Source organism: Prionailurus bengalensis, chromosome F2 (assembly GCF_016509475.1).
Source record: "Prionailurus bengalensis isolate Pbe53 chromosome F2, Fcat_Pben_1.1_paternal_pri, whole genome shotgun sequence".
Classification (NCBI taxonomy): Eukaryota; Metazoa; Chordata; class Mammalia; order Carnivora; family Felidae; genus Prionailurus; species Prionailurus bengalensis.
In genome coordinates this window covers 11792331-11809202 of record NC_057353.1, presented here as the reverse complement: position 1 = coordinate 11809202, position 16872 = coordinate 11792331, and the positions used below count along the sequence as shown (strand labels likewise).

Below are 16872 nucleotides of genomic sequence, written 5' to 3'. Positions count from 1 at the left end.
AAACTGCAGTGAGCTTTCAACAGTCATCAGATGGAATTCTTTGAGCAATCATTTTATTATGAAAAACAGAAAATGGTTCTGAATTTAATTTATATAATTTTTTTCTCCACACTTAATCAATTTCCTCTGTATTTGATATATAATGCTTGTCAAAAAGCAACAGGATGTAAAAGTCTTCTTTTATCCACTTGTGAAAACAGACTTCAGAGATTATGCAAAATTAGCTAATTTCTCTCTTTTCCGGGTGGCACTAAGGCTGGTGAGGGATATACGGATTGCCTCAGGGTTTAAAAGTGAGACAGGTCTTATCAAAAATACTCACAGTTTTAATCACTTTTCTACCTTTAAGAAAAGATACGTATGTAAAGTAAGTAAACACAAAGCCAGTTTTCACAATGTTTTATATTCAAAATCTACTAACCTGAAAAATATTCATGTTTGTATTCTGAGTTCTTACCTTCCAATCTAACTACTCCATCCTTCCAACCCTCAGAATTCACACAGCTCAAGTTCTGCCTTGTTCTAACACTCAACACCGTCATTCCTTGTCGTCTTGGCCCTCCCACTACACTCGTCCCCTCCGGTGCTCCCCCCGAGACGGTGCACCCAGCGTCTAGAACCGGGTCTGGCACACAGGCATGCGAAGAAAGCCTCTCAAATGAAAGAATGAATCCTAACGTCTTAATCAAGTACACAAAATGGTCATTACTCCATTCCACCTAAAGAAGAGGACACTGGTAAATCCTAACATGCTAACATCCAGTAAAAATAACTTCCCCTATGTGAAAACTAAAAATGAGACCTTCTTTTGGTAACTTGCAAACAATTCTGGCACTTTTAGAATAATGTCTTATGCTAAACTGAATGCGGAGAACATAAAAGAACTGTACAAATGGCCAACTCAGTTCATATAGTTTGAGGTTAAAACATTAGATGATACTAGCTGGAAGCATGAAATTCATTAAAATTGTTTTTATGTAATTTATTGAGATGTATCTTTCCAAAGAAGTCCTTTCAAATCCAAGTTCAAAATGTAAGCATTGTGGGAATTTTTTTCAACTGCTTATTAGTGTGGGAAAACTAAGGACTACATTTTTAAGAGTCATTCACTATGAATTATATATACCAACACAGGAGTCTTGGTAAATAATACAAAAAAAAAAGATTTTTAGTAAAAGGGAAAACAGATTTTTAAAAAGAAGAAAAACCAATCTATACACCGTTTCCATTCTTCCCGTATTGTTTTACCAAAAACAAATGTTCCAGTATGGAATTTTGTACACGATGCATCATTTTATACTGAATCCATTCAATCTGGTTTTGCCTACCATTACAAATTAAACAGAAACTCGAGCAAATAAAAAGCCAAACATCCCCAGTGAGGACTATGAACATAACTATACATCTTAAAATCTAGATTACTTTATAACAAGCAAAGATCAGTATTCAGAATAGTTCTGAATTCTTGAGACCTGACTGGTAAGAAAGACATCCTACACACTGGTCTAGTGTGTTAATGGCATTGATGGCCTTGAAATAAATCTTGCCCGATAAAGTTTTTTTTTTACTATGGCGTCCTTAACTATTCACAAAATGTTTTAACATTTAACAACTACCTGCATAAAGCTAGCCCAATGGTTAATTACCTTGAACATATTAAGGCAAAGTAATCTAGTTTTTAAAAAATACATTAAGAGGGGCACCTGGGTGGCTCAGCTGGGTAAGCATCTGACTCTTAATTTCGGCTCAGGTCATGATGTCATGGTTCGTGGGTTTGAGCCCCATATCGGGTCCTGCACCGACAGCATGGAGCCTGCTTGGGATTTTCTCACTCCCTCTCTCTCTGCCCCTCCCCTGCTCACGTGTTCTCTCTCTCTCTCAGTAAATAAATTAACATTAAAAAATAAAAATAAATAATATAACCTGACCAAATGATGATCAACCTATAATGTTTCACACAAAAATGAATGTCAACTTAGGAAATATAGATGTTATTTTGATCCTCTTCAATATAAGGTGTTGGCCTCAAGAAATGTTAGAAGCTTGAAACTGAACAGCATTTAGCATTATTTGTAGAGGGACTCCTAATAGTAGCTGAAGGTTTTAAAAAAACAAAAAGCATTTAATGAAACTGGAAATTGGACGATTGGCTAAGTGAACAGCACCAAAAAAACCTGGTTAGAGTGGCCATAAGTTTATCAGCTCCCAATATAGCTGTTTGAGTTCTGTAAAAAGTCAGCAAGATGCCCAGATATGCAAAAAAGAACCGAGCAAGCCAGCCTTGCCAGATAATGGGAGGTGCTCATTTTTTCAGTGATGCTTAGTGCGAAACAGTCATAGGGCATCTGTGAAAAAGAATCTTTACAGACCTTTGTTTTCCATGTGAGGATTGCTAAATCAAATAAACTTGATTCTTTAGCCCATTCACTCATTCATGTGTTAATTTTAAGTGCAGTCTCCCCGCAGTGTGGGGCGCAAACTCATGACCCCAAGATCAAGAGTTGCATGTTCTACCAACTGAACCAGCCAGGTGCCCATAGCCCATACCTTTAAAACTGACTTCGGTTGGCAGATAAATATCCCCCAAATTGACTTCTCCATGTGCCTGTCTGTCGCTAACAATTTTTGTGGTAACCAGGCCGGGAACTTAACTCCTCCTCCTCTCTTGTTACCTCTAGAACATACAACTTTACACACATTAAGCTACCGCTCAAAAATTCCTGACCACCCTGAATTTAAGTCTTGATCTCTTGGGAATCTGATCTGTTTCTCTAGAATTGTATCTTCTTATTCGATAAAAGTCTTGTTCATACAGCCAACTTTTTTTCCTACTGATACTCTGCCTATCTTCTGAACATTCCTGCCTTTGTGCCTGTGTAACTCTGCCTGAAGAACTGCTTTCCTCCACCTCCCCAATTTCCATTTCCTCTGAGGACCAGTTCAAGCCCCCTGATTCTCTCACAAAGCTAGGAAGCTAGTCTACCACAGCCCGTAGTTATCTAGTTCTCCTCACACACCCAAGAGCACGTCCATGTGATCATTTGGTTCTAGTGTTATTGATTATATAAAAGGCACACACTGTTCAAATGCTGGTCTTGTTTCCTCTTTAGTTCTCCTTGAGGGATAGCCTAACTCAGAACACTGAAGTATATATGGCAGGCTCTCAAATTATGTTACCTTGATTGATCCCAAAGGGCTGATAAAGTTAGAAAAATAAGATTTGTGACAATCAGTATTATAGTAATACCTCTGTTCCCTGTTAGTCATTTGTCTAACAATCCCAGCTATATAGAACCCAGCCAAGCACCAAAAAAGAAGAAAAAAAGGCTTTCTAAGTAGCCAAGTTAAGTTGTCCAGGCCCAAGAATGAAATCTCAGGTACCTGACTAACAGACTCAACCTAAAAATGTAGACCTGTGATCAAGGAACTGCTCTCATTAAGGAAAAAGATTTTGAAATCTACATGCATGACCAGACTTCTGTTTTGGATGACAATAATATCAGTAAAAATCAAAGTGGTTTTTAGGCTGCCTCAGTCGTCACAGCAAGGACACAGAAAAAGTCAACCTGCACTATCTAAAGCTTTTTAAGGGAGTTTCCTACAGAAACCAAAGTAGATCATCTTGAGAAGAGAAACATGGTTGTGAATATCTATGTTAAATTCTTTTAAAAAATTAAGAATATTTACTTAAAAAAAGAGAGAGGATTTCAGACTCTTTTAACACCGCCACTTAAGAGAAACTGGAGACCGCAGATGGGAGGTAAATAGGAGAGTAGAATGGATGTCTAAGGTATTTTCCTGCCCCTGTAGTTGTTCAAGAGAAGGTTGACGACAACTGCTGAAGGGGGCAAAAGCCTCCCCACTCCCGGGGCGGGTGGGATGGGAGCAGAGAGGAGGGGCAGAGGCAGGACTGTGTCCCAGTGCTTGGTTCCAGGCCCTCTGCCTGGTCAGCCATCCTTACCGCCGCACTGAGCTATAAAAAACACCCATTGTTTTTGGTAAGAAGTTGAGTTATAAATGGACACATTTTACAAAGGACCAAAAAATGCCTGTGAGGTGCTAAAAAGGTACTTTTTAGCATGCAGGCACATGACTTCGCACATTTACCAATAATACTAGTTCCAATGTATTGTTTGATGTATAAAATATCTGTAAACGTAAAGTATTTTGAGGGATGCTAAGAAGAAACCTAGACTTAAAACATTTACGCTACAAATTTGGGGGGAGAGAATTAAATTTTTTTGGATATACCGGAAAAGGTAAATGAATAAAGAAGATATGGTATACATATACAATGGGATACTACTTAGTGATCAAAAAGAATGAAATCTTGCCATCTGCAAGATTTAGATTCCATCCAACATGGACAGAACTAGAGTGTATTATGCTAAGTGAAATAAGTCAGAGAAAAACAGATACCATATAATTGCACTCACATGTGGAATTTAAGAAACAAAACAGATTGACCATATGAGAAGGGAAGGAAAAATAAGATAAAAACAGAGAAGGAGGCAAACCATAAGAGACTCTTAAATACAAAGAATAAACTGAGGGTTGCTGGAGGGGAGGTGGGGAGGGAGATGGGTTAAATGGGTGATGGGCATTGAGGGCACTTGTTGGGATGAGCACTGGGTGTTATATGGAAGTGATGAATCATTAAATTTTACTCCTGAACCAATACTACACTGCAGGTCAATTAACTTGAATTTAAGATAAATAAATTTAATTAAAAAAAAACACTACTTTGATACATTTTCCACCTATCAGACTGCAAAAAAGAACACCCAATATTCTGGCAGCTCACTGTTAACAAGGCTGTGGTAAAACAGCACTTGCTGTATCAGTGGACGCGCAAAGTGGAAGAATCATGGGTTAATCTCCAGCAAGACCGCCTATGCATTTATTTTGTGCCTAAATAATCCCACTTATAAGAACCTACCCCAAAGACATACCGGGTGAAATGCAAGTTAGAGGAAACAAAACAACTTCAGAAGGTCAATGGGGCTGGGGTGGGGACTGTTTTAGATTAAAAGAATCACGATAATCAAATGCAAGGGAGATCTTGATTGAACCATGGAATTTTTTTAAGTGAAAGTACATTTTTTTTTAATGTTTATTCATTTTTGAGAGACAGAGAGAGACAGAGCATGAGCGGGGAAGGGGCAGAGAGAGAGGGAGACGCAGAATCCGAAGCAGACTCCAGGCTCCGAGCTGTCAGCACAGAGCCCGACGCGGGGCTCGAACTCATGAACCATGAGATCATGACCTGAGCTGAAGTCGGGCGCTGAACCGACTGAGCCACCCAGGCGCCCCTAAGTGAAAGTACATTTTGAGAACAACAGGAAACTTGAACACTGGGAATAGGAGACTGGTATAGAAGGCAATTTTAGTGTCTTTGTTAAATATCTGTGACGGGATAATGGTACTGCATTTAGGGGGGAGCATACCCTTAGAGGATGTGTGCCAGGTATGAAGGACGGTGTCTGCAACTCTGAAACAGTTCAGAAGGGAACACGGTAAAAGGGACAAGGATGGAGGCCAGACTGCTATGAGTGCACACGGTTTCACGTTCTGCACTGTGGAAACATCGGACGTTTCGTAATTCAAAAAAATAAGAAATGAGAAATCCCTAAAACTTGAAAACAAACAAATGAACCTAACTGTATCAAGTTGGTGGCACAACCGATTCAGATGAGAACTGTTCCAGGTTAGGTTAAAATAGTACTTTCATTTGATGCCTCCAGGGGTACATGTATGCTAAGGGAGAAAGAAATGCAATAAAATCTTAAACTACAAAAGAAAAGAAAAAGAAAAAAAGAAAAGAAAAGAAAAGAAAAGAAATGAAAAGGAAGGAAGGAAGGAAGGAAGGAAGGAAGGAAGGAAAGAAAGAAAGAAAGAAAGAAAGAAAGAAAGAAAGAAAGAAAGAAAGAAAGAAAAATGTGACAAAAAACATAAAGAAGAGTAAGAACACAAAACAAAGTGGGTAAAAGCTGGATGAGGGTGTGAGAGCGAGCGTGGACTTCTTACGTCCTCCTTCCATCAGTCATGGAATAAGAACTGGCTACAATTTGTTTTCTTCTTTGATTTACCCTGACAGAGACTAAGAATATCACACAGTCGACTTCTGATAAAAGAAAAAAAAATGTGCACAGGGCCCAAGGAAAGTGCTTTAAGGGAGGGGACTGTTACACTGTTACCACTGCTTCCAGCAAACCCTCCGGGGACTATCTGCTGGCAACTATACTTACTATTTTCAAAAAGGCAAAAAAAAAAAAAAAAAAAAAAGCAATGACGGTGGATGTGGAAATTCTGGGAGAAAACTCCTTATTTTGTGTAAATGGAAATGGATATACAGTGTATGACAAACATCCTAAGATACTGAGTCACTGGGGGGAAAAATCACTTCTTTAAGGCTGATGAAACAAATAATAACATTTGGTATATTTTTCCCTGAAGGCTCTAGGATGGTTTTGTAAATGTTCTGAGCCAGGAATAGACACGATCCTTGCTACTAAAAATGTAGTTTCCTATCCAAATGTATAAGCACGCTGCAAAACATTAACGATAGGGAAACCATGTTCCATTCAGATATAAAACTAAGCGTGGAAAGAACCATAATGTGTGTAACAGAGCATCTATTAAAACAGTTTTGGAAGTTAGGTACGAAAGTAAGATGAAAACCTCTCAGGCAGAGATTCAAGAAGCAACTTTCAATAGTAGTAAGTTAACAAGAACTACCTTATGACCGAGCAATTGTACTACTAGGTATTTATCCAAAGGATACAAAAATGCTGTTTCAAAGGGGCACGTGCACCCCGATGTTTATAGCAGCACTATCAACAATAGCCAAAGCACGGAAAGAGCCCAAATGTCCATCGATGAATGGGTAAAGGAGATGTGGTGTGTGTGTGTGTGTGTATGTGTGTGTGTGTGTGTGTACACACACACACATACATACAATGGAATATTACTCACTGATCAAAAAGAATGAAATCTTGCCATTTGCAAAAATGTGGATGGAGCTAGAGTGTATTATGCTAAGCGAAAAAGTCAGAGAAAGACAAGCATCATATGACTTCACTCCTATGTGGAATTTAAGAAACAAAACATGAACATAAGGGAAGGGAAGCAAAAATAATACAAAAATAGAGCAGGAGACAAACCATAAATACTCTTAAATACAGAGAACAAACTGAGGGTTGCTGGCAGGGTGTTGGGTGGGGGGATGGGGTAAATAGGCGATGGGCATTAAGGAGGGCACTTGTAGGGATGAGCATTGGGTGTTACATAAGTGATGAATCATTAAATTCTGTTCCTGGAATCATTATTACACTATATGTTAACTAACTTGGATTTAAATATATACATAACAAAAGTAGTAAGTTTTCTGAACACTCTTTAAAATCTGAGACAGGCTACTGGTGCCTAGCACCTGCCATGCGGGAGGCCTGGAATTCTTTCCTGGGAGTCATGATGTCTTCAATGGTACCAGTCTCTCCGTTTTAGATAGAGGAAAGAAGACTATCACTCTGCCTTTCTAGAGGAAGTATGAACAAGGTGTTGCTGTTTTTCTAATTCTCTTTCATGCTGTCCAAAATAAGCAATTATGACAGCAATTATTAAATAACCACAAGAACCTGGAGCTCAATACATAACACAACAGATTTCTTCTGACAGATCACTAAAATGTAAAATAATCAACTCATAAGCAAGGGGGGGAAAGACAGGACTAGTTAACCTACAACAGAAACAACTGGGGAATGAATGACTTGTTCAAGGTTCAAAAACTGGAGGGCAGGGAATTATTTAAGAGAACACCTCAAGGACAGAAGGACAACCGGATAAATGAGAATAAGCCACAACAAGGTGCTTTGTGTCTATAATGTCACATAATTTTCACTATGAAATTAACCTTCCCTGTGGAACTATGTACTTTAGCAATAATGTCTCTTGAATGCATCCATTGATCCTACAGACTGTTTAGAACGAGATTCTTTACTTACTCATTCAATAAAATTTACCAAACATCAGCCAGTACACTATGAATGCAAGATACAAAGTTGAGTAGGATACAGAGGGTCCTTTCCCTCATGATTATTATCAGGCTGGTGAACAAACAACTATGATAACAACAGGAGCAGAGCTGTAACAGAAATATACATAAATTATGGGGAGAATCAGCTATCTCATGGGTGTCACAGAGGCTCCAGAATTGACATCTGAGCTGGTCTTAAATGGAAAACGGGGGGAACGTACTTCAAGCACAGCAAGTATTCGTGCAAAGTGCAAGGTATGAAAGGCATACTTATTACAGAAGAGCAAGTGGTTTGGTTCACACAACCCTACACGGCAGGATGTGTCCTGCACGAGTTTATTAGCTAAGAAAGCAAGCTAGCTTACATAAAACCACCCACTTCTGAAAAAGAAGAATAAACTCTTTTAACACAGGAGAGAATACTTCCTTTCGGCTGGAGAGCATTAATTTTAAATCTCTAGGAAGGAAGGGACTTTGCATATTTCATTTTTCTCTTTTCCAAGCAGTTCTGAAATCATGTCACCCGAGAGAATATAAATCAGAAAAGTTATGAGACACTACAGGCTCGGGGTGGGGGAGGGGAATGCTAAGAAACAGTAAAAGCATAAATCTTCACTTAAAAAGAAGAGACAAGAAACCACAAGAACCTGGAGTTCAATATATAACTCTGGAACAGAGCAAGATAGAGATTTAGGGGTTTCCATCTCAGGGATTTACTAGGTGACACGTAGGAAGTATCAGGAAACCTAGGTGTCACAACAGCCTGCAGCAACTGGCTGGGTCTTGTTGTGAGATATTCTCCAATCTGTGAGACCGAGAATCCTCCAAGGTTCCTTTCTTCAATAACTATTATAGGTGACAGCTAAGAAACTAAGACTGAGCGACAAGAGAAAAGACGGACAGGGGAATATAATGATAAAATTCCCCATCTTTTAAATTTCATTTACTAGTTTAGAGAATTTGCTTTGTCATAACAGGCGACCTTTTGGGTTTTCTCAATTAGGGTTCTGTAAAGAATTAAGTCCTAAATGCCCTACGGCAGTGGTTCTCAAAGCGTGATCCCAGGACGCCCGGGAGTCCCTAACCCTTTAAGGGTCCATGAGGTTCTCCATTTCCCAACTACTTATTTGTGTGAGGTTTCATTTTCTTTTTTTTAATGTCTATTTATTTCTGAGAGAGAGCGCATGCTGGGGGAGGGGGCTGGGGGGGGCGGGGACAGAGCATCCTAGTCAGGCTCTGCACTGACCACTCTACGTGGAGTTCTAGCTCATGGACCATGACATCATACCTGAGCCGAAGTCGGACGCTTAACCGACTAACCCACCCAGGCACCCCGAGGTTATATTTTCTTCATATACTCCAACTAAACAATACACATCAGACCCTATGCAGAAGTAGGTATGAGAATTCAACCTGTTTTCTATTAAGCAGACAGTGAAGAGGTTTTTCAAAACGTAACAAAATGACACTCTTCTCACTAGAAAAATAAAGTTTTTGTTTTGGAAAACCAGTCAATTCTCATAAAAATTGCTTTGTTGATCCTAACACATAAGAAGTTTAATGTACTTATCTTCAAGTGAATTACTAATTGGGTATTTATAAGTTTCTCAGTTTTGTAATGTAAATATTGATAGCTATAAGGCACATAAGCAAAGGCTCTTTGGAGTCCTCATTAATTTTTAAAAGTATAAAGAAAGGGATTCTGAGACCAAAAAGTTTGAGAACCGTTACCTTAAGGTATCCATTGTATGTAACAAAGTAACTTCTCTATTATACACTTAAGTCGGGAGGAAACAGAAAACAGTATCCTGTTGTGCGGTTTAGATCACAAACTGGTACTAAAAACTCTATAGCACAGCATGGAACAGACACTCGGTGAACATAAATGGGAGGGAGAATTAGGGCTGGGAGCGAGGCTGCTTCAAGTGGTTGGGACTAAATCAAACTTCTATTTTTTATGTTTTAAACCAAACTTTTAAAATTAATAAGCGGTCAGATCAAGTGACTCTATCGTGTTTACATTCATATTTTATTTTGTAGGTGTACTTTAGATATGCTGCTTTATTTTCTTAAAAACAGTTTCTGGAGCATTTCCATTTAGACCACACAGCCTGAGCATGTGTTCAGACACGTTCACCTACACCCAAGGCCTGTGATACATCTGTTGAAAACACTGCATAAGAACACCTAATCTTTTCTGGCACCACATTTCATCTCACGGCTATGTGGATGCTGGTGCCTAACAAATCATAATAGGCATAAAACGACATTAAAACAAAACAAAACAAAACAAGACACTGTACTTTCATAGAACAACTTTACTGAGGGCATACAATGTATTTGCTATACTTACCGTATCCCATATCTGAAGTTTTATCTGTTTTCCATCAATAGTTATCATTCGAGCACCAAACTCTACACCTGAACAGACAAAAAAATGATTTGTTACACAAACTAGTGGGACTATATTTCACATTTAAGGATTTTTTTAAAAAAGGATGTTTATTTCCAGGACATACTATCCCAGATGATACATAGATGAACTTTACCAAATATGGCCCCTACCCTGAGAAAACAAATAAACTAAGGCAGAGGTGCTAAAAGGCGTAAGTTAAAGACACAATTAAAATACTAAGATATTCAAGTCTAGTAAAGTTAGAAAACAAACTGTCGTCCTCATGTTTTCATAGGTTCCATAATATAAAAAAACTAGAAATGAGATTCAAGAACCGTAATTATTAGTAACAATATTAAAATTCCTTGAAAACTATTAATATGGTATAAAGATCACGAAAGGGATAGAGGCCCTTCAACATCATAGCTTTGGTTCCCAGCATGGGTTATCAACTAGTAAAGAACTCTCCTAATCCCACTCCAGATAACCACTGTTTAAACATACTTCGAGACGTTGCTCTAAGGGAAGATACACACAGAAGTGTACGTACACTCTACACAGATGGGGGCACATAAGTGCCGCTCTGCAATTCGCTTCTCAGACAATAACAAACATTACTCCGTATCACAAATCTCATTACAAATCAATCAGTCAATAAACTATGCCATTACTTTTGGTGACTGCATGTGTGTGTGTGTGTGTGTGTGTGTGTGTGTGTGTGTACACACACTTTACTAAGTTGGTAAGCTGGTTACAAATACAGGTCATTGCTGAATTTTCTCTAAGTAGCTAAAACTGAAATGAACTTTCTGCTTACATCTTTCAACTAAGGATTATGACTAAAGGCAAATTATATGAAATAGAATTGCAGGTCAAAGGGAGTACAACCTTTTTTTTTTTTTTAAACCTTTTTTTTAACGTTTATTTTTGAGAGACAGAGACAGAGCATGAGCAGGGGAGGGGCAGAGAGAGAGGGAGACACAGAATCTGAAGCAGGCTCCAGGCTCCGAGCTGTCAGCACAGAGCCCGATGTGGGGCTCGAACTCACGAACCATGAAATCTCGACCTGAGCTGAAGTCGGCCGCTTAACCGACAGTGCCACTCAGGCGGTCCTAGGAGTACAAACTTTCTTAACACAGGTTAACTACTCTGGCTTTTCTCCTTCATTTATCTTTTTTTTTCCTCCTCTCCCCTTATCATCTTTTTTTGAAAGTACTCAGTCTGGGTGGTTCAGCTGGTTAAGCAGCCAACTCTTGATTTCGGCTAATGTCATGAATTCACAGTTTGTGGGATCGAGCCCCACGCTGTCAGTGTGGAGCCTGCTTGGGATCCTCTCTCTCCCTCTCTCTCTGCCCCTCCGCCACTCACATTCTCTCTCACTCAAAATAAATTAAAAAAAAATTTTTTTTTTAAGCATAGGAGAAAAAAAAGGGATAATTTCAGAGCAGCAAACAGCTGTGAAGGAGACTCTGAAAGAAGTCTATCACTTCTATTACACTGAGTCATTACTGCTTGGAGTGCGCTCCATCAGTATTTAGATCAGAGTCGGGGTGAAGGGAAGACACACATGGTCCTCAGAAACCAGATGTCAGCTTGGCAAAAAAACAGCTTCTAGTTGCCCAGGGGAGGGCATAATGCCCGGTGTCAGAATTCCATTTCAGCAGCTCCTGTAACTCCCCCGACCATGATCAGGAAGATGGGACAGACAGGTAATTTGTTCTTTCGTGATACGTAACTCGGTGAAGTTTTTACTCTACATCTTAACAATGATTCCATCCCGGGGCCAGAGTCAATACCAGGCAACTAATGGTACATTTCTCAGAATCAGAAATAAAGAAGAGTTAGGGAGACTCAGGAGTCACGATGTACTAGAATGAAAAATGCAAAACTGCAAAATTCTGCCACACAACCATTTTTTATACCTGCCAATCTACATATTAATTACAAGTATATACATATATAAATCTAAAAATATATATAAATACATACATACATATTCACACGTACTCTGTGCCACAGGGTGGGAGACACAGAAAACAACCGCCCGCCAGCTTACCATTAACATGAAAATGGGAGTAGCTGAAGGGAGAAACCAGCGGCTAAATATTATACAAGTGCTCTTTGAGGTATCCGGTATTTAAAAGGAATGTACTAATGTACAATATTCTATGTAGCTAGACATTTAACAAAGTGGAAGCTTTTTCGTGAATCTATTGTTTCATTTCTAGCCACAAACTAGAGAGAGAATGCCTACTTTTCCTTCCATCATCACAGATGGGCTTTTAACCTCAATCTAAAAATGCTGCATCACTCACTGGGATTAAAGATTTCTTCAATCTAATGCATAATGTCTAATTGGACAAAAAACAACTACAAACTAGAAACAGACCCTTGACTCGTGTTGGATGGGCAAGGCCCAGGGACTGACATCTTGGGCAGAAGGACACAGATCTGAAGAATGACTGGCATCCACTGTGTCCTGGCAGATGAGAGGCTAAGGACACCTGTGCTGCGGGACTGCTGCTATGGTTCCTGCTTCCTGACTCCAAAGATGCTTCATTCCTGCCCATTCCCAAGTGTAAGTCTTCACTCTCCTGAGGGTTCCATGTAAAATTCCAGGAATTCTAACATATCCCCTTTTGCTTTACCTAGCCACACTTGGGTTTTGGTACATTTATCTCTTTAGTCAAAGTAAGCAAAGAAAGGTTGTTGAAGCTTGAAGTCTTTTAAACAAAGATTTTGCCTGTAAAAATATATCCAATTTTATTATTATTATTTTTTAAGTTTTATTTATTTTTGAGGGAGACACACACACACGCACACACACACACACACACACACACACACAGAGCGTGAGTCAGGGAGGGGCAGAGAGAAAGGGATACACAGAATCCGAAGCAGGTTCCAGACTCTGAGCTGTCAGCACAGATCCCTATGTGGGGCTTGAACTCACAGACCAAGAAGAGATCATGACCTGAGCCGAAGTTGGACGCTTAACCGACTGAGCCACTCAGGCACCCCAAAATATATCCAATTTTTAAGATGTTAAATGAAAATCGTATCATATGAAAATCAGGATTTGTTTCTAAAGCAGGGAAATGTCATAATAAAATTGATGTTTTAATATTATTTATCAATAGGGTCAGGATACAGAATTTAAAAACAAGAGGTAAAGAACTAACTAGTTCTTAACAAGACTACTGTATTATCCAGGAATGAGATAAAGAATGATGGCAGGAAGAAAAATACATCTTTTTTAAAATTTTATTTTAGAGACAGAGTGAGTGTGTGAGTGAGGGAGAGGGGAAGAGGGAAAGAGAGAACCTTAAGCAGGCTCCATGCTCAGTGCAAAATCTGATGAGGGGCTCGATCCCATGACCCTGGGATCATGACCTGAGCTGAAATCAAGAGTCGGATGCTCAACTGACTGAGCCACCCTGGAGCCCCTTTTTTATTTTTTTTATTTTCTGAAAAATACACATCTTAAAGGAAAAACTGACAAGCACTGATTACTGAAAAACTATGATTTGTTTTCCTATCAAATGAAACAAAAACAGAATCTGATTTCAGTTTCAGAACTGTAACTCCTTCTCATTAACCTACTTGTAACTGGGCTCAATACATTGTGTGACTGGGCTCAATACATTCTGTGTGGCAAAAGAAAATACTGAAACTTAAGTGCACTATAAGACTCAGAAACAAAAACTGAAAACCTTATTTCTTTTCTGGGTTATTAAAAATTTTCAATCTTTTTTCTTAAGTGTATATGGGTGTCTGTGTGCGTGTGTGTGTATATTTATATATATGCTTAAGAACTCAATTTAGACACACTTTCCTATCTTTTTTTCAAGGGATAAACCATCATCCCCTATGCCCTTGAGGTTCTCTTCTCAGATGCATTTTCAATTAACAGCCAATCTGGCTGCCAGAGAGATGGTCTGTGGAGCCAAATGCAAGAAGGCCTCATTTACCTGATGTTGTTAGGGAGCGATGCTTATTTTTTCAGTTATGTTATTCACTTGCAACCTTCCAAGACAAAATAGTCTGAATGTAAATAGATACTTTTTAACTGCCTCTAGATCATTATCATCCTTGCGTAGTAAGAAATGTGAAGCCTTGCGAAAAGAAAAGAAAAGAAAAGAAAAGAAAAGAGGAAAAAAGAAAAAAAGAAAAGAATGTGAAGCCTTGCAGGGTAACCATTTATTGAGCAAAGATCAATGTCTACTAATTGTGGGACTGTGTGAAAAATGTTAAATCTCTTCTGCGTCAGTTTCCTTATCTGTAAAATGATATTAATAAAACCCATCTCATAGGATTTTTTTCAAGATTAAAGGGTTACTACACACAAAACAAGAGCGGGGCTTGGCATACAGTAAGTACTCAGTATGTGTGAGCTATAATTATTATTCCCTACTCTACACCAAAATTTCTATACCACCACTCACATAACTAATGATGCCAAGCCGTTTGAGAAAGGGCCACTTGTCAGAGCCAAGTGACCATGGGGCTGTCACAGAAGAGAGCAGAGCCACAACAGCAGAACACAGGGACCTGTGCTGGGACCTAGACATTGTGGAGGTTCAAAACAGAGACTTGTGGGAAGAAAGCTTTATGTCCCTAGTTCTAGAAACAAGGGAAAAACTAGATTATTGAAGAGTAACTTCCTTAACTTTCCATGAAAAAATGAATAGCACCTTTAAGGTAAACCACTAGAAGTTTCCAACTGCAGAGAAAAAGATCATCATGCCCTCAACTTGTAAACTATTACAGAGATTTTGGTCATAAATTACACAAACAAAACAAAAAGGTGCAAATATTAGACAAGGAAAAATTTATGACTTACAGATAGGCCAGTCTGGGCCAGTCTACCCAGAGCATGCAAAATAATTAATTTCACAAAAGTAATGGTGAAAAAAAAAAAACCTACCCACAATAGTAACAAAATAAACTTACAAAAAAAAAGCACAAGGCCTATAAGAAGAAAATTATAAAACTTTACTGAAGAGCATTTAAAAAGTTGGGGGGAAACGGGGCACCTGGGTGGCTTGCCTCAGTCAGTTAAGTGTCCGACTCTTGGTTTTGGTTCAGGTAACAAAACCCACAGTTTCATGGGTTCGAACCCTGAGAGTCGGGCTCTGCACGCCCTGCACACTGGCCATGTGGAGCCTGCTTGGGATTCTCTATCTCCCGCTCTCTCTGCCCTTTCCCCTCTTGTGCTCTGTTTCTTTCAAAATAAATAAACTTAAAAAAAAATAAATAAAAACAATGATCAAGAAAACTTCAAAAAGGAAAAATGTCAATCACATATTAATTATACTACAAAGTTACTATAAATATCAGTAGTATATTTTCTCATGAAATAGAGAAAAACAGAAACAAAACAAAAACCCAAAACATAAATGGAATAGATTTGAGAGTCCTCAAACAGACTTGCTTACCTATGGAGACTGAGCATATGACAAAGGTGATGGTTCAAGCAGGAAAGAAAGATGGATTATTTAATTAATGGGTGTGGGGCTACACGTTATATATGGATTAAAGAAAATCATATACGGGGCCATACACCAGACAGGGTATGAATTTACAGTATTAGAAAAGTACTTAAGAGAACAGGAAGTAATTTTTGTACTGGGGAGCCTTCCTTAGTGAGGCCTGGAAGCCAAAAAGAAAACCATCAACAGATTTGACAAAAAAAAAAAAAAACCACAACAACAAACCAGTAATAGAAGGGGCAAAGATAAAAACAGGTAATTCAAAGAGAAAAGAGACAGAAGTGGATCTTAAACATATGAAAAACGCTCAGCCTCACTAAAAATTAGAGAGCAGGAAAGTAAAATAATCACTATTCTCTGCCCATTTCACGAAGATCAAAAACACAACTAAGCCACAGTGGAGGGAAGGCCCAGGAGAAACGGGCACTTCAGTAGCCACCGGTGGAGGGAATGCACATCAGAACAGCTTTGTGTGTGTTTGTGAATACATTTAAAACCCTAAAAGGCTACAAACACATCAGTGGTTGCTGGAGGGCCAAAGGAATATTATACAGGGAATTTAACTTTCTCTGGAGTTTTGTACAATGTTTTCATAATAAGCACACCCTGTCAAGGAAATACGTTTTACTATTCCAGTAACATAGACTCTGGGATCTAAACTCGATGTTCACAGAGTGCTTTTAAGCTATCTCCCTAGTTCTTGGCAATGTTATCTCAGAAAAGTGAACCCCAATTAAATGAGGGGTATTTGTAACTGATCTGTGGGAAGCCTGACACAAGAAATGATGCTTCAATTCTACAACCTTTACCCCCAAAGGACACTTTCACTCCTCAGTCATTTCTTATAGGACGGCTGCTTTAAGGATGTGGGGGAGTTAGGCAGGAAGGTGGCACAACATATGCCTAGCCTCTATATCACTGTTTGTTGAACATTCCATTAATAGATAGTG

The 16872-nt window shown here is 38.8% G+C and overlaps 1 protein-coding gene across 3 annotated transcripts in view; it reads right to left on the bottom strand.

The window, feature by feature from the left end:
* RAB2A (RAB2A, member RAS oncogene family) overlaps positions 1 to 16872 on the bottom strand; it is an 86245-nt gene that overhangs the window by 33634 nt on the left and 35739 nt on the right. For all 3 annotated transcript variants that reach the window (XM_043601131.1, XM_043601133.1, XM_043601132.1), the window contains one exon: positions 10389 to 10456. In XM_043601131.1, the coding sequence (XP_043457066.1) occupies positions 10389 to 10456 (68 nt within the window). The remainder of the gene's footprint in view (positions 1 to 10388; positions 10457 to 16872) is intronic.